A 24,467-nucleotide genomic window follows, 5' to 3' on the forward strand; every position below is an offset into this window, starting at 1 on the left:
TTCATCACCAATATGGCGACCTCCGGGAGTGGACTGGAGGGCTGCCTAAGGTGGAGTGAACTGTCCCAGAAACAGAGCAGGTTAAAACTCATGTGCTGATCAGTAGTGGGATCGCACCTATGAATAGCCACCTCACTCCAGCCTAGGCAACATAACAGGACCCTAGTCTCAAAAAAAATAAAAAGGACAACTCTTTTTTTTTTTTTTTGAGACGGAGTCTCACTGTCGCCCAGGCTAGAGTGCAGTGGTGCGATCTCAGCTCACTGCAAGCTCCACCTCCTGAGTTCACGCCATTCTCCTGCCTCAGCCTCCTGAGTGGTTGGGACTACAAGCCCCTGCCACCACACCGGCTAATTTTTTGTATTTTTTTTAGTAGAGACGAGGGTTTCACTGTGTTAGCCAGGATGGTCTCGATCTCCTGACCTCGTGATCCTCCCCCACTCCCCGCCTCGGCCTCCCAAAGTGCTGGGATTACAGGCGTGAGCCACCGCGCCCGGCCCATAAAGGCAACTCTTTTAAGAGTAACATCTCTATCACATGATTTTAGAAAATTCAGTTTTTAGATGGAAGACTAATCAACTTTTCTCTTTTTTTCTTGCTATGTTTTATCAGCTACTCCTTTGTTCGTTAGCACAGGCATTATAAGCCTGTCAACATGAAATTGTGTTACTGTACAATAAATGAAAGTAAACCATAGAAGTGGACTTAACACCTTGTGAGGGTTCTGTGGCAAGGAAAACAGCTTTCAGATGAAACTTCGAATTGGAGTAATTATAAAACAGTTTAAACTTATCTGAGTTAATGTATCACCTTATTAAAAACTTAGTTTAAAAAGATATTATTTACAAGTAAAAATTGGATGTTCTGAAACCAGATGTGACCAATTTTAGGTAGTTGGGAAGGATAACTTTTTTAAGTAGATAAGCTAATATTGATAAACTTCATAAAATTTCTCTCTGAATTATATCCTCAGCTAACACAAGTGTGAATTAAATCCTCAAGCCTGTTTCATCAGTGGTTGTCATAAGGAAAGTGTCCCTCCTGTTAATATATAGACCAAGTCTCTAGATTCCTCTAACATGCATATACAGTTTTACTTGCTCAATTGCAGCCTGAAATGATGAGTTTTGTTCCCACCACCTCTGCCTGTACCCTTCCTCATTTCCTTGAGGCATTTCTCATTTGTAAAGCTGGCTAAGCCTGTTTGTGCTGTTGTGGCTGCCTTGAGGGCAGAATGAGTAAGTTGCATGAGGAACTATAAATCAGGAGGCACAGACTCATCTTTCCTTCCCTCAAGATCAGACGTGTAGCAAGTAATTCAATATATACTTATAAATTGATAGGGGAAAGAATTACTACTAAAACTTTTTTTCTCATTCCTCTCTGTCACTCGTTTTCAGTGATGCTAAGGATCGTAGATTGAAGAAACTGGCCTACTGAGGCTATGTGTGTGTGTGTAAGGAGATGGCTTGGGCATTCAGGAGGTTGGGTGACTTACAAGTTGTTACACAGCTTAGCGCCGCTGATTCTGGTTGTGACGGCTCAAAGGGAGACGTGCTGGGACGTGTCGTGTGGCACCAAGGTAGCCAAATGTCAAGAACATATTCTTAGTTAAAAAGTAGAATTCATTACAATAATTCTTCAGCTACAAGTCTATTTTTAACCAGGCAGGAATGCTTTCCATTTTTACTTTTGATCTCTCTCTGCTTTAGTTGACTTTTATCTACGAATTTATAAAACTTCTCACACACTATTGTTCAATAGTCAAATCACAGCTGTCGTGTAATCCCACCTCCATTACCCAGCAGCCAGGTGACTGGGTGAACTACTGAACATCACTCAATCCCAGTGGTTTGTTTGAGATGGAGTCTTGCTCTGTCACCCAGGCTGGAGTGCAGTGGCCATGATCTTGGTTCACCGCAACCTCTGCCTCCCAGGTTCAAGCGATTCTTGTGCCTCAGCCTCCTGAGTAGCTGGGATTACAGGCATGCGCCACCACATCCAGCTGATTTTTGTATTTTTAGTGGAGACAGAGGTTCACTATGTTGGCCAGGCTGATCTCAAACTCCTGACCTCCAAGTGATCCACCCACCTCAGCCTCATAAAGTGCTGGGATTACAGGCATAAGCCACCATGCCCAGCCTTAGTGTCTACAACTGTTTGGTTTTGCTATAATCTATCTGTCAGAGTTATTATGAGAATTGGAAGAAATAGGGAGTGTTTGGCACAAAATGGTGTCCAATAAATGCCACTGTTTAAGTCAGTAGATCCTTGGAAGCTATAGAGATGGTGATAGATGGAAAGAGATCAGAGGAAGATGGGGGCCTACACCCAGGAAATGTTAAGACGGTCAAGAAGATAGCATAACATTATAGGAATAGTATCTAATGAACTCTAAAATTGACGATTGTGGCCAAGAACAGTTTTGGTGGGTCATTTGTGGCCTAATTTGGTTCAGGGATTAAGATAAGAGTGCTTTCCTTATAGGGTGGTACCTGAGCAATGCTGAGAAGGCTAGGTAATCCTGCCATTAGTAGATGAGAGGAAAGCTTAATTTGAATGGAATATACTTTTATATTCCTTTCAAATCTAAATTTTCCCCATATTCTGTTTTGAGACTGATTGACAAACATTCCTGTGGCATCCTTTTGATCTGGCCATCTTTTTGCAATCTCCATTCTTCTATAATAGGTCAGAGGTCAATAACCTTTTGCTGTAAAGGGCTAGAAAGTCAATGTTAGGTTTTGCGGGGCACATTAGGGTCTGCTCACACAGGCGCACCTTGTTTTAGTGTGCTTTACTTTATTGTGCTTCACAGTTGTTGTATTTTGTCTTTTTTTTATTTTTGAGAAAGGATCTTGCTCTGTCACGCGGGCTGGAGTGCAGTGGTGTACTTCTTGACCTCCTGGGCTCAAGCGATCCTCCCACCTCAGCCTCCCGAGTAGCTGCAATGACAGGCCAATTTGTTATTTTGTAGAGATGAGGACTTGCTATCTCAGGCTGGTCTTGAACTCCTGGGTTCAAGTGATCCTCCCACCTCAGCCTCCCAAAGTGCTGGGATCACAGGCATGAGCCACCGTGTCTGCCCAGTTTTGTTTTGTTTAAAAAAAAAAAGAAAATGGAAGGTTTGTAGCAACTCTGCATTCAGCAAGTCTACTGACAACATTTTTCCAACAACATTTGCTCACTTGTCTCTCTCACCTTTCAAACATTGTCATTATTCTGTTGTGGCGATCTGTAATCACTGGTCTTTGTTACTGGTGTAATTGTTTTGGGGCCAGCAAAGCAGGGCCATATTAGGTGGCAAACTTAATTGGTCAATGTTGTGTGTGTTCGGCTGCTCCAACTGGTGGTTACCCCATCTCTCTCCCTCTCCTTGGGACTCCCTATTCCCTGAAACACAATATTGAAATTAAGCCAATTAACCCTACAGTAGCATCTAAGCATTCAAGTGAAAGTAAGAGTTGCATATCTCTCACTTTAAATCAAAAGCTAGACATGATGAAGCTTAGTCAGGAAGACACGTCAAAAGCTAAAGTAGGCCAAAAGCCAGGCCTTTTGTACCAGATGATTTGCCAAGTTGCATAAAGGAAAATTTCTTGAATACTCCAGTGAATATATGAATGATAAGAAAGCAAAACATTATAGGGTGTTAATCTGAGCAAAGATGAGAAGGCTAGGTCCCACTTGTCATTTATAGAAGATAGGAAAGCGTAATTTGAATGGAATATACTTATTGCTATGATATGGAGAAAGTGTGAGTGGTCTGGATGGATCAAACTAGCTACAACATTCCCTTAAGCCAAAGTGCAATCTAAAGTAAGGCCCTAAGTCTCTTCAATTCTATGAAGGCTGAGAAAACTGAGGAAGCTGCAGAAGAAAAGCTAGCAGAGATTGGTTTATGAGATTAAAGGAAATAAGTCATCTCTACGACATAATTCAAAGTGAAGCAGAAAGTGCTTATGGAGAAGTTGCAGTGAGTTATCCAGAAGATTTAGCTAACTGATCAAGGTAGCTACACTAAACAGCAGATTTTCAATGTACTAGAAACAACCTTCTGTTAGAAGATGACGCCATCCTGGACTAACATAGCTAGAGAGGATAAATCAATGCCTTGCTTCAAAAGTTGATTCTCTTGTTACAGGCTAATGTAGCTGGTGACTTTAAGTTGAAGCTAACGCTCATTAACCATTCTAAAAATCGTAGAGTTCTGAAGAATTATGCTAAATTGACCAGGTGTGGCAACTCATGTCTGTAATCCCAGCACTTTGGGAGGCCAAGGTAGGTAGATCATTTGAAGCCAGGAGTTCAAGACCAGGCTGGCCAACATGGTGAAACCCCATCTCTACTGAAAAATACAAAAATGAGGCCGGGTGCAGTGGCTTATGCCTGTAATCCCATCACTTTGGGATGCTGAGGCGGGTGGATCAGCTGAGGTCAGGAGTTCGAGACCATCCTGGCCAACATGGTGAAACCCCATCTCTAAAAATACAAAAATTATCTGGGTATGGTGGCGCGTTCCTGTAATTCTACCTGCTTGGGAGGCTGAGGTAGAGGTTGCAGTGAGCTGAGATCGTGCCACTGCACTCCAGCCTGGGCGACAGAGCAAGACTGTCAAACAAAACAAAACAAAACAAAACAAAACAAAACAAACAAAACCAAGAATTACACTAAGTCAACTCTGCCTGTGCCCTCAAACAGCATCACAGGCTACCAAGGAATCTTTGATGAAAGGAAGAGGCAATGGATGTGGCAAACTTCATCGTTGTCTTATTTTCAGAAATTGCCACAGCCACCCCAACGTTCAGCAACCATCACCCTGATCCATCAGCAGCCATCAACATCTAGGTAAGATCCTCCACCAGCAAAAAGATTGACTCACTGAGGGCTCAGATGATTAACATGTTTAGCAACAAAGTTGTTAAGTTGTTTTTTATTTTTGGAAACACAGTCTACCTCTCGCCCAGGCGGGAGTACAGTGGGGTGTTCTCAGCTCACGACAACCGCCGCCTCCTAGGTTTAAGCGACTCTCTTGCCTCAGCCTCGTGAGTAGCTGGGATTACAGGCATGTGCCACCACGCCTGGCTAATTTTTGTATTTTTAGTAGAGACGAGCTTGGTCGTCTCTTGGTCGTCATATTGGCCAGGCTTGGTCTCGAACTCCTGGTCTCAAGTAATCCTCCTGCCTCAGCATCCCAAAGTGCTGGGATTACAGGTGTGAGCCACTGTGCCCGTCTGCAACAAGGTATTTTTGAATTCAGGCATGTATGTTTTTTAAAAGACATAATGCTATTGAATACTTAGTACAGTCAAAACATAACTTTTATATGTAGTGGGAAACCCACAGAATTGTGTGACTTGCTTTATTGTGATATTCACTTTAATATAGTGCTCTAGAACCAAGCCTACCATATTTTCAAGGTATTCCTCTATTTGATGGAAACACATCGGTATTTTAGAGAGATTCACAAAACTTCATGTGAATTCCTGGTTTCGCCCTCAAACCAAGTTTGACCTATGTGTTTTGAAGAGTATACTTTTGGTAAAGAAGCACATTGGCCTGTGTTGACTCTGAGTGCTTGAATTGTTTCCAAAATTTGCTGTCTAGAACTAGCATCTGCTGTCATCAAAGGCGGACTATCCTACAGGGCTCCAAAAGTGTTCTATAATGGAATTTCTAAGCAAAAGTGGCAATGTGGAAGTAATGTCACATCAGTAATCTGCGGTGTCCATCTCAAACATTAGGCCAAAAAAAGTCATTTAATACCTTGTAATGATAATGTCACCATATCTTGAAATCAGCATGGTCATTGCCTTGTGTGTGCTTTACAGCTTCAGAGAATTAGATATTCTAATTAACTTTGTTGCATACTTTGATTTGAAACGAAATGAAAATGCTCAGTATTCATTTGCTACAACTGGATAGATAAAAGTCGTATTCCTGGTAATATCTCAGCACTGGATTGATTTGGCCCTTTTACCCAAAAGGGCAGTTGGAGGCTAAGTTGAATGACTGACTGATGGGAGGCAGCCATTCTGAGATTTCTAAAGGAAGCTCGGCTAGATCCATCTTCCCTCTCTTGGCTTGGTATAGGTTTAATTTTGATTTAGAAGTAACCTGATTTTACCTTTCCAAAGTGTTTCCTTAACTTAATCTCACAGATTTAAATTTTGAGAAGAATAGTTCAGTCTCTCGATATGGAGCCTCTCAAGTTGAAGATATGGGGAATATAATTTTAGCAATGATTTCAGAGCCTTATAGTAAGTATTGCTTTTATAGTAGTGCAGTCCCAGAATTTGTACTATTTTTCTCTTACCTATACTCAAATTTCCTCCTGCAACTTTGTCTCCCTAATCACTAAATGATGACTTGCATGTTCTCATTTTTAGATCACAGGTTTTCAGATCCAGAGAGAGTGAATTACAAGTTTGAAAGTGGGACTTGGTAAGTGCTCGAGTACTATTTATTTGAGCTTTTTAACTTGATTTTGTTTGTTTTGTTTTGTTTTGGGACAGAGTCTCGCTCTGTTGCCCAGGCTGGAGTGCAGTGGCATGATTTCGGCTCACTACAAGCTCCGCTCCCCAGGTTCACGCCATTCTCCTGCCTCAGCCTCCGAGTAGCTGGGACTACAGGCACCAGCCACCACGCCCGGCTAATTTTTTGTATTTTTAGTAGAGACGGGGTTTCACCGTGTTAGCCAGGATGGTCTCGATCTCCTGACCTCGTATCTGCCTGCCTGCCTCGTCCTCCTAAAGTGCTGCGATTACTGGTGTGAGCCACCGCACCTGGCCTTTAACTTGTTTTTGTTCATATTGTGCCACTTAATTCTTGTCATATTTTAGAAACTTTACTAATCCTTTTAGCTATCCTTTCTCACTGTTAGGTCATCTGTAAAAGAAGGTTGTATTACTTAGAGCTTGGATATTGGGAATAAAATGTAATGACTTAGTGGCATCTTTAGTCACCCTGACCTTAAGTATATTATATGCTCGTATCTGTGATTGTTATTTTGGTCTCCCCAAACTATCCAATCTTTCACTTAGAAAATTTCCAAAGGAGAACTTGTAGGCTTTAATAGAGTTCACAATTTTTACTGAGATAAAATTTTACGTACATTCTATAAGTTCTTTATTTATTTATTTTCGAGACACTGTTGCTCTGTTGCCCAGGCTGGAATATCGTGGTGTGATCTCTGCTCACTGCAACCTCCGCCTCCCGGGTTCAAGCGATTCTCGTGCCTCAGCCTCCCCAGTAGCTGGGATTACAGATGTGTGCCATCACACCTGGCTAAGTTTTGTATTTTTAGTAGAGAATGGGGTTTTGCCATGTTGACCAGGCTGGTCTCAAACTCCTGGCCTCATGTGATCCACCCACCTTGACCTCCCAAAGTGCTGGGATTACAGGTGTGAGCCACTGTGCCTGGCTATATAGGTTTCTACTTTAAAGCCAAGGAAATAGCTGGGGAGAAGTATGAAGTGGTTATCTGTTAGTGATCGCAGGTAGACCTGTTTGTTTGTAAATCACTCTAATGAATTGAGTGTTTGCTTGCTCTCTGAAGTGAATAGAAACTTCTGACAGCTTTGCCCATAGAGACTTTGAGGCCGATTTAGTTATGAAGAAAGTGACTTATTAAGAAAATGTCCTGAGAGAACTGAAAATATGAACTTAGGAGGGATAAGACATCAAAAGGTGTCAAAAAATATAATAAGTGATTTGCAAGTGAGTCATTAAGGTGTAGGAACTCACAGGCATTTCTATGGATATTCTCTGGGATGGCTCCCTGGTTTGATGTGGGGGATATTTTAATGGCAGACTTCTTACCATGCACACATATTCCTCTTGCGGGTTACTTGTCAGCTTTATTCTGATCCTAAATTCGGCTGCTAAACTGGATTTAAACCCCACATGTATACTGGCTAGATTTGAGAATGAATTCAAACCTATATTTTGGGATTCTAGGAACTTTCAGGACATGAGCGTGCCAAGCAAACATTTCCTCTTTTTTTTCTTTTTTTTTTTTTTTGAGATGGAGTCTCACTCTATTGCCCAGGCTGGAGTGCAGTGGCACAATCTCAGCTCACTGCAGCCTCCACCTTCCAGGTTCAAGTGATTCTCCTGCCTCGGCCTCCCAAGTAGCTGGGATTGTAAGCATACACTACCATGCCTGGCTAATCTTCATAATTTTAGTAGAGACGGGATTTTACCATGTTGGCCAGGCTGGTCGCGAACTCCTGACCTCGGGTGATCCACCTACCTCAGCCTGCCAAAGTGGTGGGATTACAGGCATGAGCCACCACGCCTGGCCTTCCTCAGCTTTGATAGATAGATGATTTGCTGAGTGAGCTAGCTGTGTTGGGCCTACACAGACGGCCATCTTTCTATAATGAACCACCTAAACAGTACTTTGAGCTGTACCCATGTAATTTTTGAGGTTATAAGGAAAATCGAGTAGTATTGGTAGTCTGAACACCAAATAATACATCCTGTGTAATTAGGCAGTTGTCTTGCAGGGGGTAATAGTTGTCTGACTTGCTGGCATTTATCATGCAACCTGAAGTTTTGCTTCATCCACAGCAGCAAGATGGAACTTATTGATGATAACACCGTAGTCAGGGCACGAGGTTTACCATGGCAGTCTTCAGATCAAGATATTGCAAGATTCTTCAAAGGACTCAATATTGCCAAGTTGGTTTTCTTCAATATCTATTTTACTTAATCCCAAAGGGGTAATGGATTTTCTATCTTTTTTTTTCTCACTGTATTTTTTTTTCTACTTGCCATCTGTTTTATTATTCTCAAAGGGGAGGTGCAGCACTTTGTCTGAATGCTCAGGGTCGAAGGAATGGAGAAGCTCTGGTTAGGTTTGTAAGTGAGGAGCACCGAGACCTAGCACTACAGAGGCACAAACATCACATGGGGACCCGGTATATTGAGGTATGTCCTCAAAACCTGAACCCCTGGACGTCGTGAATGAGAATTAACATACGCTCAGAAACACTAACTTCTCTGTCTTTTCTCAGGTTTACAAAGCAACAGGTGAAGATTTTCTTAAAATTGCCGGTGGTAAGTGCCTTTTATATAATGTGGCTTTAGTTAATAAGAATATAAAAATTTTGCATATTTAATTTAGCAAGAGTGGATAAATAGGGTCATGAATGGTTTTTATTTTCTACTGTAACATGGGAATAGATTTTCTTCCCCAGAAGTAGAAGCTTCCGGTAATAACAGTGAGCTTAATGTGTAACACTTGTCTTAAGGCTTGAGCCAGCCTACTATAGTTAAATAGCCATTAAAAATAGTACTATACGAAGGTGAAAAGGTGATATGAAGTTGTATGCATATGGAAAGGCTAGGTTGTTTTGTTTTGTTTTTTTTGGAAACAGAGTTTTGCTCTATCACCCAGACTGGAGTGCAGCGGCACAATCTCAGCTCATTGCAACCTCCACCTCCCAGGCTCAAGCAGTTCTTGTGCCTCCGCCTCCAAATGTCTAGGCTTATAGGTGTGTGCCACCACGCCTGGCTAATTTTTTGTAATTTTAATAGAGATGGGGTTTCACCATGTTGGCCAAGCTGGTCTGGAACCCCTGGCTTCAAATTGATCCTCCTGCCTCAGCCTCCCAAAGTGCTGGGATTACAGGCCTGAGCCACTGTGCCCGGCCAGGAAATGATATTCTTGAAAAGAGTCAGAAAACTGACTCTTTTTCTGACTGGGATTGTTGCACATGTGCTTCTAATTTTTCTCTAAACTTAACACATGAGTCGCCAGAAACATGGTAGTTTTGGGTCTCACAGTATTTTTGGATACATATTTACGGTAATATGGTTAAAAAGAGGGTGGAACAGATGTGGTTTTTATCCAGTTATTTAGTGATTAATAACTTTAAAGGAAGTAACAGATGTATAAAACATTCACTGTGCTTTTTGTCTGATTTTTTTCTACACATGTATCTAATTTGTAAGTTTCTATTGCTCATTCATATTGTTTTATAATTTCCTTTTAATGTGTTATGAACATCCTACATTACTCAATTTTTTTAAATATTAATTGCTACATAGTATTATATGTACCGTAATATTTTAAAACATCCCTGTTGGAGCTGGGCACATGGCTTGTGCCTGTAATTCCAGCTACTTGGGAGGCTGAGACAGGGAGGATTGCTTGAGCCTTGGTGTATTTTGAGAATGGCCTGAGCAACATAGCAAGATTCTGTTTGTAATAAATAAAATATCCCTGTTGAGGATTTAGAACTCATTTCCAACTTTTGACTTTAATGTATTGTGGTAAATATTTTTAAATCTCTGTGTGCACCACTCATTAGGATAAATCTCTAAAAGAAGGATAGCTGAATCAAAAAATTGTGGACCTTTTCAACAGCCATTTGACACCTATTGCCAAATTATATGAAGATGACTTTCACTGTGTAAAAGAACATTTGTATTCCCGCATTACATAGCCCCGGTGAAAATTTTGCAGCTATAGAACTTATAGGAGCAGCATCCTATTAACACAATTTGCGGTATATTTTTGCTCCAGTTCATCTTTACATAAACTCTAAGGCTTCAAAATTCAGGACTTTAGGAGCATTTCCAGAGTTCCCAAGCAATGTTTGATATTGTTTGGGGCCAAATATATTTGGAGTTGCTGTGGTTTTACCTAAATCCTGACATTTTGTGATAGATGCATTGCAACTTGGAGATGGCAAAGTCAATTAATGTTTATATCGTTTCTGGGATTTCATTGTATATGGGCAATGCGATAAGAATTTGCTATTGGGCCTGGGCTTGGTGGCTCATGCCTTTAATCCCAGCTCTTTGGAAGGCCAAGGCAGGCGGATAACTTGAGGTCAAGAGTTCAAGGCCAGCCTGGCCAATGTGGCGAAACCCCATCTCTACTAGTAATACAAAAATTATCCAGGAGAGGTGTAGGGGTGTGTGTGTGTGTGTGTGTGTGTGTGTGTTTGTGTAATCCCAGCTACTCCAGGAGGCTGAGGCAGGAGAATCACTTGAACCTGTGTGGCGGTGGTTGCAGTGAGCTGAGGCACTCTAGCCTAGGAGACAGAGTAAAACTGTGTCTCAAAAAAAAGAAGCACAAAGAAGAATTTGCTATTAGGGAAAATGTTACTAGTGTACGAGTTTCAAAGATACACATTTAAGTATTTGCTATATGACAACACTGTACAAAATGTTTTATGTTGGGCAGAATGTTGATCAATATTGAAAGTAGGTACCCCATATAATCATTATACTATTGTTTTTACTCAAGAGTGTTTGAACCTTTCTTAATTTAAAAAAAAAAAAAGTAATTGAGTTACTTGCAGATGGTTTTCTGGGGGGGGGGAGTAATCAGGAAAAGATTTTTGTTTTTAAAGCCAAAGTGCTTTATATCTGTTACCCTACTTAATTTTCATAATTTATGACATAGGCAATCTTACAGACAAGAAAAAGCACAGAATTGAACTGGACTAAGATTATGCCCTAGTAAGCAGTAAAACCAAGATTGGACCCAGGCATTCTGGCTCCAGGACCTGTGCCTTTAACTACCACAATGACTTACTAGTGATCAGCCCATGATTTTATTGTGTTGCCAGCTTCCTAAATTAAGAAGGATGTTTTATGAAGAAGGGGAGGAGTAGGAGAAAATTCTGATTTCTAGGATGTTATTTTGAATTCAATAGGAGTGTGGGTCTTCATTACGAACTCAGTACATTGGCAGGGCTTTTATCACTTTAAAATCGGTAATGTTGATGTCTTAACTATTTCTCTCCCTGCTTCCCGGTATTTGTTTTCCCTAGGTACTTCCAATGAGGTAGCCCAGTTTCTTTCCAAGGAAAATCAAGTCATTGTCCGCATGCGGGGGCTCCCTTTCACGGCCACAGCGGAAGAAGTGGTGGCCTTCTTTGGACAGCATTGCCCTATTACTGGGGGAAAGGAAGGCATCCTCTTTGTCACCTACCCAGATGGTAGGCCAACAGGGGACGCTTTTGTCCTCTTTGCTTGTGAGGAATATGCACAGAACGCGTTAAGGAAGCATAAAGACTTGTTGGGTAAAAGATACATTGAACTCTTCAGGAGCACAGCAGCTGAAGTTCAGCAGGTTGGTTTTAAAAACGAGTATGTTGTACGTTTGCATTGATTTCTGTTCTTTATCTCTGAAAACAGTCCTACATTACTCATTATGTTAAAATAAAACTGGCAAAATATTGAAAGTGTAACTGCATGAAAATAGTCTTGATTCTATAACCAAGAGATAGCCACTGTTACCCTGTACACACACAGAAAACATACTATGTGTTTTTACAGAAATGGGATACTGCTATAGCTGGAATTTTGTATTCTGGTTTAAAACTGTATCTTGAAAGTTTACCCATGTCTGAAAAGTTTCATCTTTAAATATCTCATGGAAGTGCATACTTTATCTAGAAATTCCTCTAGTGTACATTTAGATTGATCTTTTTCTACTGTAAGACATTTCTATGTAAAATGCTTGAACTGTCATCAGTTTGATTTCTGTAGCACTGGATATAGAGCGTGAGCTTTTAAGGTTTTTAATGTGTTGCCAAATGTTATTTGCCAAAAGACTTCATCAGTTTCATACCCTGCTGGTGAGCTCTGTCCTGTTTTTACTAGATTTCCACGTGTGTGGGTGTGGGTGTGTGTGAGTGTGAGTGTGTGACAGAGTCTCACTCTGTCGCCCAGGCTGGAGTACAGTGGCGCACTCTCGGCTCACTGACACCTCTGCCTGCCCCGGTTCAAGCAAATGTCCTGTCTCAGCCTCCTGAGTAGCTGGGATTACAGGTGCCTGCCACCACACCCAGCTAATTTTTGAATTTTTAATGGAGATGGGGTTTCGCCATGTTGGCCAGGCTATTCTCGAACTCCTGACCTCAGGTGATCCACCCACCTCGGGCTCCCAAACTGCTGGAATTACAGGTGTGAGCCACTGCGCCTGGCTACTTTCAGCGTTTTTGAGGCACAAAATGAGGCAATCACTTCCTCAAAAATGTACTGAGATCTAGGCATTAAACCATTTACAGAATCACAAGCTTTTCAACTGTTCTTGACTTACCAGCCACCAGCTGAACATGTCTTCAGGGATCAGTTTTTCTTTGTAGCAGAAATGGTATAGACTGCTTTTCCAACTTGCTCTTTACATAGCTTTTCCAATTTGCTCTATTTGTGTCCCATAGTAGAATAGTGATTCAAATGATCCCACAGATCTGCTTTGTAAGTATTTAGGATACTTACTTATTTCTGTGAGTTCATCAGAGTCTTGTGTAGCTTCTGCATCCCATTATATGTTGTGATTTTAAATAATTGTGCAAAGTTAAGAACCTTTTTACCTAGTAGAATACCAAAATGATTTTTGTACTTAGAATAAGTTTAGGTGAAATTCTAAATTATTTTTGTGTTCCATTGTACTGGTACTCTTGAACCCTAAACTAGCTACATTCTTACAGTTAAAAATTTAAATCTGGCCAGGCGCAGTGGCTCATGCCTGTAATCCTAGCACTTTGGGAGGCCGAGGCGGGCAGATTGCCTGAGCTCAGGAGTTCAAAACCAGCTTGGGCAACAAGGTGAAACCCCATCTCTGCTGAAAATACAAAAAAAAAAAAAAAAAAAAAAAAAAAATTGGCTGGGTGTGGCAGTGTGCACCTTTAGTCCCAGCTACTTGGGAGGCTGAGGCAGGAGAATTGCATGAACCCAGGAGGCGGAGGTTGCAGTGAACTGAGATCACACTGCACTCTGGCCTGGGTGACCAAGCAAGGCTTTGTCTCCCCCCACCAAAAAAAAAAAATTTATACCTTTTTGAAAATGTCATAAGTGCTGAATCTCTAAAATGTGCTTGAGTTTTCAAACATGGCACACATTCTTCCCAAACCAGGAGAAAAAACTAGATAGAGATGTGGTTTCAGATCTTTACTTGGAAGGAGAGTTTCTTTTATGAAATCATGGCCTAGAATAAGCTACCGCAGGTCCTGGGCTAGTGTGTGTTGGTTTGGGAATAGAGTAGGCTGCCTCTCTATGATTCTACTATGAGTTGCTTTTGGGTGTGTGTTCTCTCTACTTCTCCATCCCTCCTGATGTATTTAATAAGTTTTGAACTAGTCATAGGTTCTTCCACTGTTTTTTCTTCATTACTAGTAATCATTTTATTCAATAAATATTTGAGCACCTCTTAATTGTCAGGTATCATGAGATGCTTCGCCATTTCCTGTCCTGAGTTTATCTATTACTACACTAATTTTCTATTCTTGTTCTTCTAATGTTTTTGCTGTGTCTGAATTGTTGATATAATTTCTTTTTCTTTTTCTTTTTCTTTTTTTTTTGAGACGGAGTCTTGCACTGTTGCTCAGGCTGGAGTGCAGTGGCACGATCTCGGCTCACTGCAAGCTCTGCCTCCTGGGTTCACGCCATTCTTCTGCCTCAGCCTCTCGAGTAGCTGGGACTATAGGCACCCACCACCATGCCCAGCTAATTTTTTTGTACTTTCAGTAGAGTTGGGGTGTCACAGTGTTAGCCAGGATGGTCTCGATGTCCTGACCTCGTGATCTGCCCACCTCAGCCTCCCAAAGTGCCGGGATTACAGGTGTGAGCCACCGCGCCCAGCCCCTGTTTATATAATTTCTTATTAAAGTCTTCGTGTCTCTTTTTCATGCCGTTTCTCTGGTGGTGCTGTTTGATTTTTGTCCCCTCTTACTCAGCAACTGAGCAGGGTGTGAGGGGGGAAATTAGTGCATGTTTTGGGGAGGCATTCACTGATTCTTCTGTATTGTCAGTTTATGGGATGTTAAAGGCTAGAGTGATTAAGTTGTTCAGAAAACCTGGAGATGCCACAGATGGCATTTGCCTGAGGACTTCTAGTATTATGAACTAGTTGGCATGCTCTGAGGCAAAAGTGGACAAGAGCCTTGTAATATGAGTGTTGCCTAAGGGCAGTCTTTTGTCTAAAATTCGCCTGACCTATCACCATCTGTTTCCAAGATAGCTGAATTCTGTGAATCTAGAATTCAAGATCTTGTGTCTTACCACTGTCTCAAATTCACAGGGAAACTAAATTACTATTCATCTTTATAGTCAAGAAATGATTCTTTTTTTTTTTTTTTTTTTTTTTTTTGAGACGGAGTCTTGCTCTGTCTCCCAGGCTGGAGTGCAGTGGCCCGATCTCAGCTCACTGCAAGCTCCGCTTCCCGGGTCCACGCCATTCTCCTGCCTCAGCCTCCCGAGTAGCTGGGACTACAGGCGCCCGCCACCTCACCCGGCTAGTTTTTTTTGTATTTTTTAGTAGAGACGGGGTTTCACCGTGTTAGCCAGGATGGTCTTGATCTCCTGACCTCATGATCCACCCGTCTCGGCCTCCCAAAGTGCTGGGATTACAGGCTTGAGCCACTGCGCCTGGCCAAGAAATGATTCTTTTCAGTTCTTTATATCCACCCATTCTGTCTTGTGCTATTATTCATTATATTTTAATATAATCCGAGTGATTTTTGGCCTGTGATTCTTTTACTGGATCATTCTCTATTTCTTGGGTTTGGAGGTGGAGTATGAAGGTAATGAGGGGAATAGTGTGTACTTAGTGAAATGATACCTAATGCATTGCTACAAAAGTCCACATTTAGTGATATGTTCAGAATTGTATAAAAGCGGCAGCTTTAGGGATAATAGTCCCTCATAGATAGTGATACATTGTTACAAGTAGACACTAAGTGTTTAAATGTTTTGTGTTGTACGCCTCACTGTGTATTTGACAAAAATGAGTATCATGCTTTCCCTGCTGAAATGCATGAATCCCTTTCTCCATTACTTTTCAAACTTGCATGTACTTCTGAATCACTTGAAGATTTAGTTCAGATGAAGAGTCATATTGATTAGGTCTGGGGTGGAGCTGGATTCTGCATTTCTGACGAGCTTCCCAGTGATGCCATTGCTGATCTGCGGAAAGCAGGGGAGTAGCACAGCTCTAAATCACTTCTGTTTTGCTTTGAGTACAGGTGCTGAATCGATTCTCCTCGGCCCCTCTCATTCCACTTCCAACCCCTCCCATTATTCCAGTACTACCTCAGCAATTTGTGCCCCCTACAAATGTTAGAGACTGTATACGCCTTCGAGGTCTTCCCTATGCAGCCACAATTGAGGACATCCTGGATTTCCTGGGGGAGTTCGCCACAGATATTCGTACTCATGGGGTTCACATGGTTTTGAATCACCAGGTAAGAAAGATACTTAGTGGAAAACTTATTTGCTTTTTCTCACTACATATGAGAATATCTAATACTAGATATTAGATAATCTATTAGAAATATCTAATATTAGATATTAGTCTTTGATAAATAAAATTAGTCTTAGATAAATTTAGATAAAATTAGTCTTTGATAAATAAAATTAGTCTTAAATTACTTACATCTAATTAAAAAGTACATAGTCCTCAGTTGCACACTAAGTCTTTAAGGAAAGACTTAACTGTAAATACAAGAGGTCTTTAGAATGAACTGAAAATAATGCTATCATTAGTATAATAATTCAAATTCAGCTTTGATTCCTTCATCACATATATCCATCACATTATCAATAGCATCAAGTAGGCACCACATACATTATCAGTCTTGACACAATTTTTCTTATTTTGGCTATTCAACCCTGCAACTCTGCTGTAGTGTTACAGCAACCATGGATGATGCTTATTTTAACAAATAAGCATACCTGTTCCAGAATATTTTGTATCCATAGATTATCTAGAAATGACTTATTTCGTATTTAATATATACATGTTAGACATCAAGTTACATTCAATAGCAAGCAAACTCAATGAGGACTTGTATCCACACCACCTAGAAAGAACAGTATGTGTGGATCATAACAGGCTCTCAAATGTATTAATGAATGAATTGCTGAGAAGCCTGTATCAAAATCTAACAGAATTCTTCTGTATGCAAATGTAAAGTATTTCCTAGATTATTGTCATCTAATTTTTTGTTAAAGAAAATATGTTTGCTGGAAAATTAACAGTATCTTGTGCTGTCATAAGCAGCATAAAATTCTACAAACCCACAAGACAGGTATTTCTAATTGAAACTTTGGAACTTTTTTTTCTTTTTTTTTTGAGACAGAGTCTCACTCTGTCGCCCAGGCTGGAGTACAATGGTGTGACCTTGCTCACTGCAACCTCTGCCTCCTGGGTTCAAGCATTTCTCCTGCCTCAGCCCCCCGAGTAGCTGGGATCACAGGTGTCCACCATCATTCCCGGCTAATTTTTGTATTTTTAGTAGAGACAGGGTTTCACCATGTTGGCCAGGCTGGTCTCAAACTCCTGACCTCAGGTGATCCACCCACCTCGGCCTCCCAAAGTGCTGGGATTACAGGCGTGAGCCGCTGCAACCAGCCTGGAACTCTTTATTAAATGCAAAGCTATATTAATTTTTGAAAATGTTTTCTGAGGATTAAGGATTGAATGTAGGCTTATATTGAAAATACTGAATTTTTTTTTCCCTAAATTGCTAATTTCTCACCTTTTCACTTGGAGATTTGGTCACTTTCATAACTGTAATCTTGTCTCACTGGAAAGCATGTACCATTGGATACAAGGAATCAGGAAACCATCCTGAGCCCTTGCCTTCTATACCAGTTTTCTCCATCAGCACATGCTCGTTCTAAATCTTCAGTCAATATTAATATTATACAACTTGTTATCTGACCCTCAGCATGCTTCACTGGTAGGAGTTTTTAATGAATAAAATTGCCCACATTTAAGCATCACCAGGGAATTATTTGGTTTCTTATTGAGTCACCACTTCTAATAACCCAGAGGCCATTACTCTTTGATTAACAACAGTATTTGTCTCTCTTTGACTCATGTGACATACTGTGATTACACTTGGGGAAAGGTTCTTAGATGATGGGCAAACTCTTAGCTGCCTTGAAGATGTTAGGTTTCCATCTTGGACTGGGTTTGTTGCTAGTTTCCCTGGTATGGTAACTCTAATGGTAACTTGCATGGTAATAATTTCATAGTCCTTAAGAGACTTACTGAGAAAACCATAAAATAAGAAAGTAGTCCTATAAGCTGACCATGTCTTTTTCTCCCCCATAAAACATTCATGCTCAATAAAACTAAGGCGTTCTACCTCTGTGGAACACAAATGTACAGGCTTGGTTTGAAATAGGGGATTTTAGCAAGCTATTACTAATAGAAAGTATCTATTAGTAATACCTGTTTGACCAAGGTAGAGCTGTAAGGAGTGAGAGAAGGGCTCCCAAGCAAGGCTGATGATACATACAGCTCTCACCAATCATCACTGGGCCTTGTACCTCCCAAATTCCTTGCCCCCAAGCTACATTCCAACCCAGGCCTCAGGGATAAGGGAAGAATGAAAGGGATATGGCAGGTCAGTGATGAACTGAGAGCCGAAAAAGAACACTGGTTTGTTCATTTTCCTGTAGGAGAGTACCTAAAGCTCCAGTGCTGGTTCTGTTACTAGCTTTTCTCAATTGAATGAGATTTAATCAAATTTCTCAGAAGAGAAGAAAAACTAATATACGATCCTATATTTTGAAACCACAGTCTCAAGGAGACCCTTTCAAAACCTTGTAAATCTGATACTAATTAACAAGTGAAAAAGGCCCATTTTCAGCTATGAGCTCTCAAAACTGTTTCTTAAAGGTTTTGTTGGTCATTCTGGTGATCAAGTGATGAAATGCAAGTCAGGTTCCAGCAGACCACACCATCACCCGGATTTTGTGGCTGAAATATCTGTATTATGGGTGATTGTCACTTTGCATGTTCTATAAGCAACCATTTCCTTGTTGAAGGAGACAGTCTCCTTTTGTTTTTATTCTTCCCCCACACACTCAGGGCCGCCCATCAGGAGATGCCTTTATCCAGATGAAGTCTGCGGACAGAGCATTTATGGCTGCACAGAAGTGTCATAAAAAAAACATGAAGGACAGATATGTTGAAGTCTTTCAGTGTTCAGCTGAGGAGATGAACTTTGTGTTAATGGGGGGCACTTTAAATCGAAATGGCTTATCCCCACCGCCATGTAAGTTACCATGTAAGTTTTTCTTGGGTCTTGGCGCTATTCTACGCTATATGCTGGTAGGTGCTTAAGCTGCTTTCGTAACTCTCTGTGCCCCTGGTTCTTTCTGAGGCAGGTGAGGTGGTTATATAAGGTTCTCCCATCTGTAATCGGTAGTATCTGGTAATCATTTTAAGACCTTGGTTGTGGACACCCATAATTAGAGATGCTACAGATATGCTTTCAAATTATATTCCTGCTTTTCCAGTGATAAGCACTTGATTTCTGAAGCTTAGTGTGCTCCAGCTAAGCACTGACTCTGGGAGGCAACCTGGCTATATAGATAATTTTAGTACGCATTTAAAGTCAAAATAAAAGTATGGCTGGATTGTTTTTCTTTTCTTTCTTAAAACATACTAACCTTTAAGAAGGTCGGTTTGATGCACATGTTGCATTTAACTTTTTGAGCATCAAGTCTTTTTTGAACGTTTTTGAGCATTTCTATTGCTCTCCAGCCTATCTGGAATGAGCAAGTTAGCAAAAACAAAAAACAAAACGAAACAAAAAAACACATAGATTAATTAGCCAAAGTTTCCATTGGATCACAGGATCAGTGCTTAATTTCAAGCCATGCTCTTGCTCATTGGCACCTGGGTGCAAGCCATCTGGAATCCTGTTTGAGGGGAATAAGCCCTGTAGTATATGAAGTTCTAGTTAGTGAATAAGGAACATATGGGATCTGATGTTAAAATTTGAGTCTTTTTTTACACAATTTCTCCTGTAAGTAAGATGTACCTTCTTAGGCCTGTTGGGTATGTTTAAAGAATATAGTATTTGCAGTACAGTGCAAAGATAACTAAGAAAGTAAACTGGATTGTGTGCTTGATTCCCATAAAGTGGGGGATTCGGGCACTTCACTTTCTAATAAGAGGGACCTATACTAATAATCTTGTTTGGTAAAGTATTATTTGTAGAACATTCAGTGGGGCTTAATCCTTTTTATCTTTTGAATTTCTAAATGCTAATATTCCATTTACCTGCTGCTTGCTGTTGGTGAATATCTTAGAGTTGATCATTAATGAGTATGAAGTTTTGGAAATTTATAATTGGGTTAAGAGATCTTACAGTAATCTCAATTGTATGTCTTCAGTATATAAACCACTGGTAATGTCAGTAGCTTTTACGATATCCTTTAGTGATAATCTGTCAAACATTGTAGGATAAAGCCTCTTGTGTGACCCAAATTCTACTTTTGGAATATCCTTTCACTTGTCTATCCTCCTGGTCATTACAGATTTTTCCTCTGAAGACTTTCATTTTTACCCATTTTTCCTCACAAACCCCCAAATAAAAAAGATTTAAAATCCATGTGTCAGCCAGGTACAATGGCTCACACCTGTAATCTCAGCACTTTGGGAGGCCAAGGTGGGAGGATCACTTGAGGCCAGGGGCTCAAGACCAGCTTGAGCAACATAACGAGACCCCTATCTGTACAAAATGTTTTTAAAAGCCAGTCATGGTGGCACACACCTGTGGTTCCATGGGGGGGCGGAGGTGGGAGAATATCTTGAGTCCAGGAGATTGAGGTTGCAGTGAGCCATGATCATGCCATTGCACTGCAGCCTGGGCAACAGAGCAAGACCCTACCTTCAAAAGTTCCCATAAGAATATACCTTCAATACTTACCAGAAATGATAACATTTAGCCATATTTCTTTTTAGTGGAAGAGCTTAGTTTTTTAAAAACAAAATTCCAATTTTTATGTAACTAATACCTGTTCTACTGGACTTTTTTTTTTTTTTCCTGCCAACGCACTTTAGGTGGTTGCCTAGTCAGCCACCACGCCCAGCCATGTATGTTTGTTTTATTGGTGTGAGGCACTGTCCTGTAATGAACTGCTTGATAGTTTCGAAATCAGAATATGAACCAGGCATGGTGGCTCACGCCTGTAATGGCACTTTGGGAGGCCAAGGCGGGCAGATCACCTGAGGTCAGGAGTTTGAGACTAGCCTGACCAACATGGCAAAACCTTATCTCTACTTAAAAAATACAAGAAATCAGAATATGAGCACAGGCTGCTTAACTTTCTGTAAGACTTAGGTGCCTCAATTTGTGTTGTTGGTCTTTCTCTTGCACAGTTTTTGATGAGTATGAAAGAGGCCCTCAAGTTAAATGTGAGATCAATATGTTGATCTTTGGTCTGTACGCCCATATTTAGCTTGCTGTCTTATTCATCTCCATGGAAATGTAGAAACTCATAAGAGCAAAAGACAATTTGAATTCAGCTTGGAGATTTTTGTGGGAAAAAGTTATCCCTTGGGCCTCTGCTGATTGCAAAATATGGTGGTTCTAGGTTTGAAGCTTAAAGTCAGGCACCCCATATTAATTCAGCATCTTGTCTTAACTCTTCTGTTGGGTATAGATGGCCCGGATAGTTGTGTTCATTCTACAAATGAAAGTATCAAGTGACCAGCCGCTGGTCTTCTGTTTCTAAACCTAGAAGATGTTGGATAACCAGAAGACAATGGAGTTTGGGCCCATTTTTAAATTTAATTTGAGTCAACTTTTTATTAGTTGATTCCCAGGAAGACTTAGGCATCAATTCCTTCGGGACTATTTCCCAGGTTGGGTTTTTTTCTTTTTAAAGGTCTGAAAATATAAATTAGCTTCAAAGTCCATCATGTGGGTTGCCTTTAGGTGAGAATAATGCAAAGTTGATCTGCTCATTCCTTTTAGGTCAGTTCCTTCTGGCACAGTCTATGCTTTGACCTAATGTGTGGTAGTAGCCAAGAGAGGTTTATCATGACACTTCTCATTTGATGCTGTACTAATGGGTAGATAACAAGAGGGAGTAGAAGCATAACTTAAAATTTAAAATATTTTGTAGCCTCTAGTGTGAAACTTATACTACACGTCAGTTCCATGTTTCTTTCCTCTGAGAGTTGGTTTATAGCAACTGGCACTCAGGAACATGGGGGGAAAAATTACATATTGTGAAATGGTTGAGAAGACATGAAAATCCACTTGATGTTGGTGTTTCCGAATTTCAGGCTAAGAACTGTTTTTTTGGTTGACAGTGTGGAATTCAGATACTTCTATGTGTTAACTATATAATCAAAAGGAAATTGCTTAGGATAGGATAAAGAGCTATAATCTCTTTCTTTAAAATGTGTAGATGGAGCAGTGACTTTATGGTTTTAGTGCTAGCACGTGCATGTCAGCTGTGACAAACATGTCTCAAAGAATCTCTCTTTGCGTATCTAGGCCTGTCTCCTCCCTCCTACACATTTCCAGCTCCTGCTGCAGTTATTCCTACAGAAGCTGCCATTTATCAGCCCTCTGTGATTTTGAATCCACGAGCACTGCAGCCCTCCACAGCGTACTACCCAGCAGGCACTCAGCTCTTCATGAACTACACAGCGTACTATCCCAGGTAAGGCTCTGACAGAAGTGGAAATGAGGGACAGAAACAAAGGACTCCTTTGATAGCCAGTGGCCGAGCTCACAAAAGAATATTGTCTGCCATGTTGAAGGTTAGCGTGGCAGGCCACAGCCTCTGGTCATATCTCTGACCAAGAAGGTTGTTTCAAGACAAAGCGAAAGAAGTATAGTTTTTAACCATATACTGACAGCAGGATCTTTTAGGTCAACTATGTCTACAGCTTTCCTTTTTAACCTCTCCTGTCGTAGGACCGTAAGTGAGTAGTGATGTAATCACTGCAATAGGGTGGCAATATCAGATGAACGAATCATAAAACAGGAAAATTCATAACAGGGACAATGGTATTTTGAAGTAGTGTGAATTCATGTTATGGCACAGTGAATAAAAACTGTTGCTTTAAATATTCCAGGGCTTATATTCTTTTCCTCCTAAATCTTTAAACAAATCTATAAACCGATCCAGAATTAGATTATTCAGTGTTTTCTTAGAGTCTATATATTTTAAGTCTGTCTTTTTAGTTGTGTTCAGTTTCTTAGACATAGCATCCTAGGGTATAATGGAGAGAATGTAGTCAGTCTGGGAGTTGGGAGACTGAATGTTAGCTTCTTTCCAAGCTATTTAGACAAAATATTTTGAGTACATACACAAGCATGTAAGTGAGGCTTATAATAAGTGTCTTGGACCTAAGCTGTCTGATCCTACAGCTATGTTGCATTGTACATCCAATATACAGTTTTCCACTAGGAAATAAGAGTTGGGAGTCTCATAGTAACAGGCAAGTTTGTCGCCACTTTTAATTATGTTTTTTATTTTGTTAGGAGTTTTTAAAACATTAATGCTATTGAACATATTCTTTATTCCACTGGAGAAGAAAAATAAGAAAAAGGCTATGACAGTTGTCAGCTAGAAGGTTTGAAAAGGCTGAGAAGCATGAGTAATTGTTCATGATGGAATACTGTGCCAGACACATAGCCCAGCCCCAGTCTGCCACCCTCTCTGGACGCTGTAGTAATTGCTTATGGCATCAGAACGTCAGGAGTGGAATCCTTGGGGTCTCTGAATGTCTGCCAGAGTCCTCGTTCCTATAGTGTAATTGTAGAATATCTACTTCCATCACTACTTGCCACCTGAGTAGTGGTACAGGAAGGAATTTCTTGGAAATGAGACCGTGAATCTTGAAGCCCCAAAGGCAGAAGGAACTGACATTTATGGCTTAATAGCTCCTGTAATTTTGGATCTGGGCCTGTAGGTCAATATATTTTTCTACCAGTAGTTTAAAAATTTATAATGTGCTCATTATTAAGTCTGAATGTAGGAATATAGTGAGTAAAAGTGAAGAGTCCCATTTTATACACTTCCAAGTCTAGAAGTAACCGTTACTATCAGTTTGGTAATACACATGGATGCTTCCAAATAATGTGTCATCTTAATGTGTACTGTCTAATAGTTTCTTGTTCCTTTTTTAAAAACTTGAAAATGTGTCAGTGACTTCTTTTTTGTATATTTACCTCATTCTTGTAATTTCCTCATAATGTCCAAAGAGTAAAAATATAATTTAAGTTTATTTGTAGATATTTGTACTTTTAATTTTTCTCTATTAAAGCTCATGTTGATCTTTAAACACTTGATTTTATCTTTCTCTCTCTCTCTCTCTCTCTCTCTCTCTCTGTCTCTCTCTCTCACTCTGTCTCTCTCTCTCACTCTGTCTCTCTCTCTCACTCTCAAACTTTTTTCCCCTACTAAGATGAGGTTTTGCCATTTTGCCTAGGCTGGTCTCAAACTCAAGTGATCCACCTGCCTCAGCGTCCCGAAGTGCTGGGGTTACAGGGGACATGCTTGTATTTCTGTAGGACAGTTTTACAGAAGTATAATTTTAAAAATGAAGGTTGGGTGCATTATAAATAAGCTAATACTTCCAAATTAACCCCTAGAGTGTGTTATTTTATATTTCTCCACTTTTAGTGAAATTACCTACATAACAATATGAAAGCATTCAAACATGGGAATTATATGCT

The 24,467-nt window shown here is 40.4% G+C and overlaps 1 protein-coding gene across 5 annotated transcripts in view; it reads left to right on the plus strand.

The window, feature by feature from the left end:
• ESRP1 (epithelial splicing regulatory protein 1) overlaps positions 1-24,467 on the plus strand; it is an 82,766-nt gene that overhangs the window by 22,996 nt on the left and 35,303 nt on the right. For 3 of the 5 annotated variants that reach the window (XM_011978653.1, XM_011978652.1, XM_011978655.1), the window contains exons 5-13: positions 6,162-6,260; positions 6,390-6,444; positions 8,575-8,685; positions 8,802-8,934; positions 9,021-9,063; positions 11,793-12,094; positions 15,990-16,208; positions 18,848-19,034; positions 22,275-22,443. In XM_011978653.1, coding sequence (XP_011834043.1) covers positions 6,162-6,260; positions 6,390-6,444; positions 8,575-8,685; positions 8,802-8,934; positions 9,021-9,063; positions 11,793-12,094; positions 15,990-16,208; positions 18,848-19,034; positions 22,275-22,443 — 1,318 coding nt within the window. Of the gene's footprint in view, positions 1-6,161; positions 6,261-6,389; positions 6,445-8,574; positions 8,686-8,801; positions 8,935-9,020; positions 9,064-11,792; positions 12,095-15,989; positions 16,209-18,847; positions 19,047-22,274; positions 22,444-24,467 lie in introns of all 5 variants that reach the window. The other 2 variants (XM_011978651.1, XM_011978654.1) reach the window with 1 other exon arrangement.

The sequence above is a fragment of the Mandrillus leucophaeus genome, unplaced genomic scaffold (assembly GCF_000951045.1).
Source record: "Mandrillus leucophaeus isolate KB7577 unplaced genomic scaffold, Mleu.le_1.0 Scaffold198, whole genome shotgun sequence".
In the NCBI taxonomy this organism is placed as follows: domain Eukaryota; kingdom Metazoa; phylum Chordata; class Mammalia; order Primates; family Cercopithecidae; genus Mandrillus; species Mandrillus leucophaeus.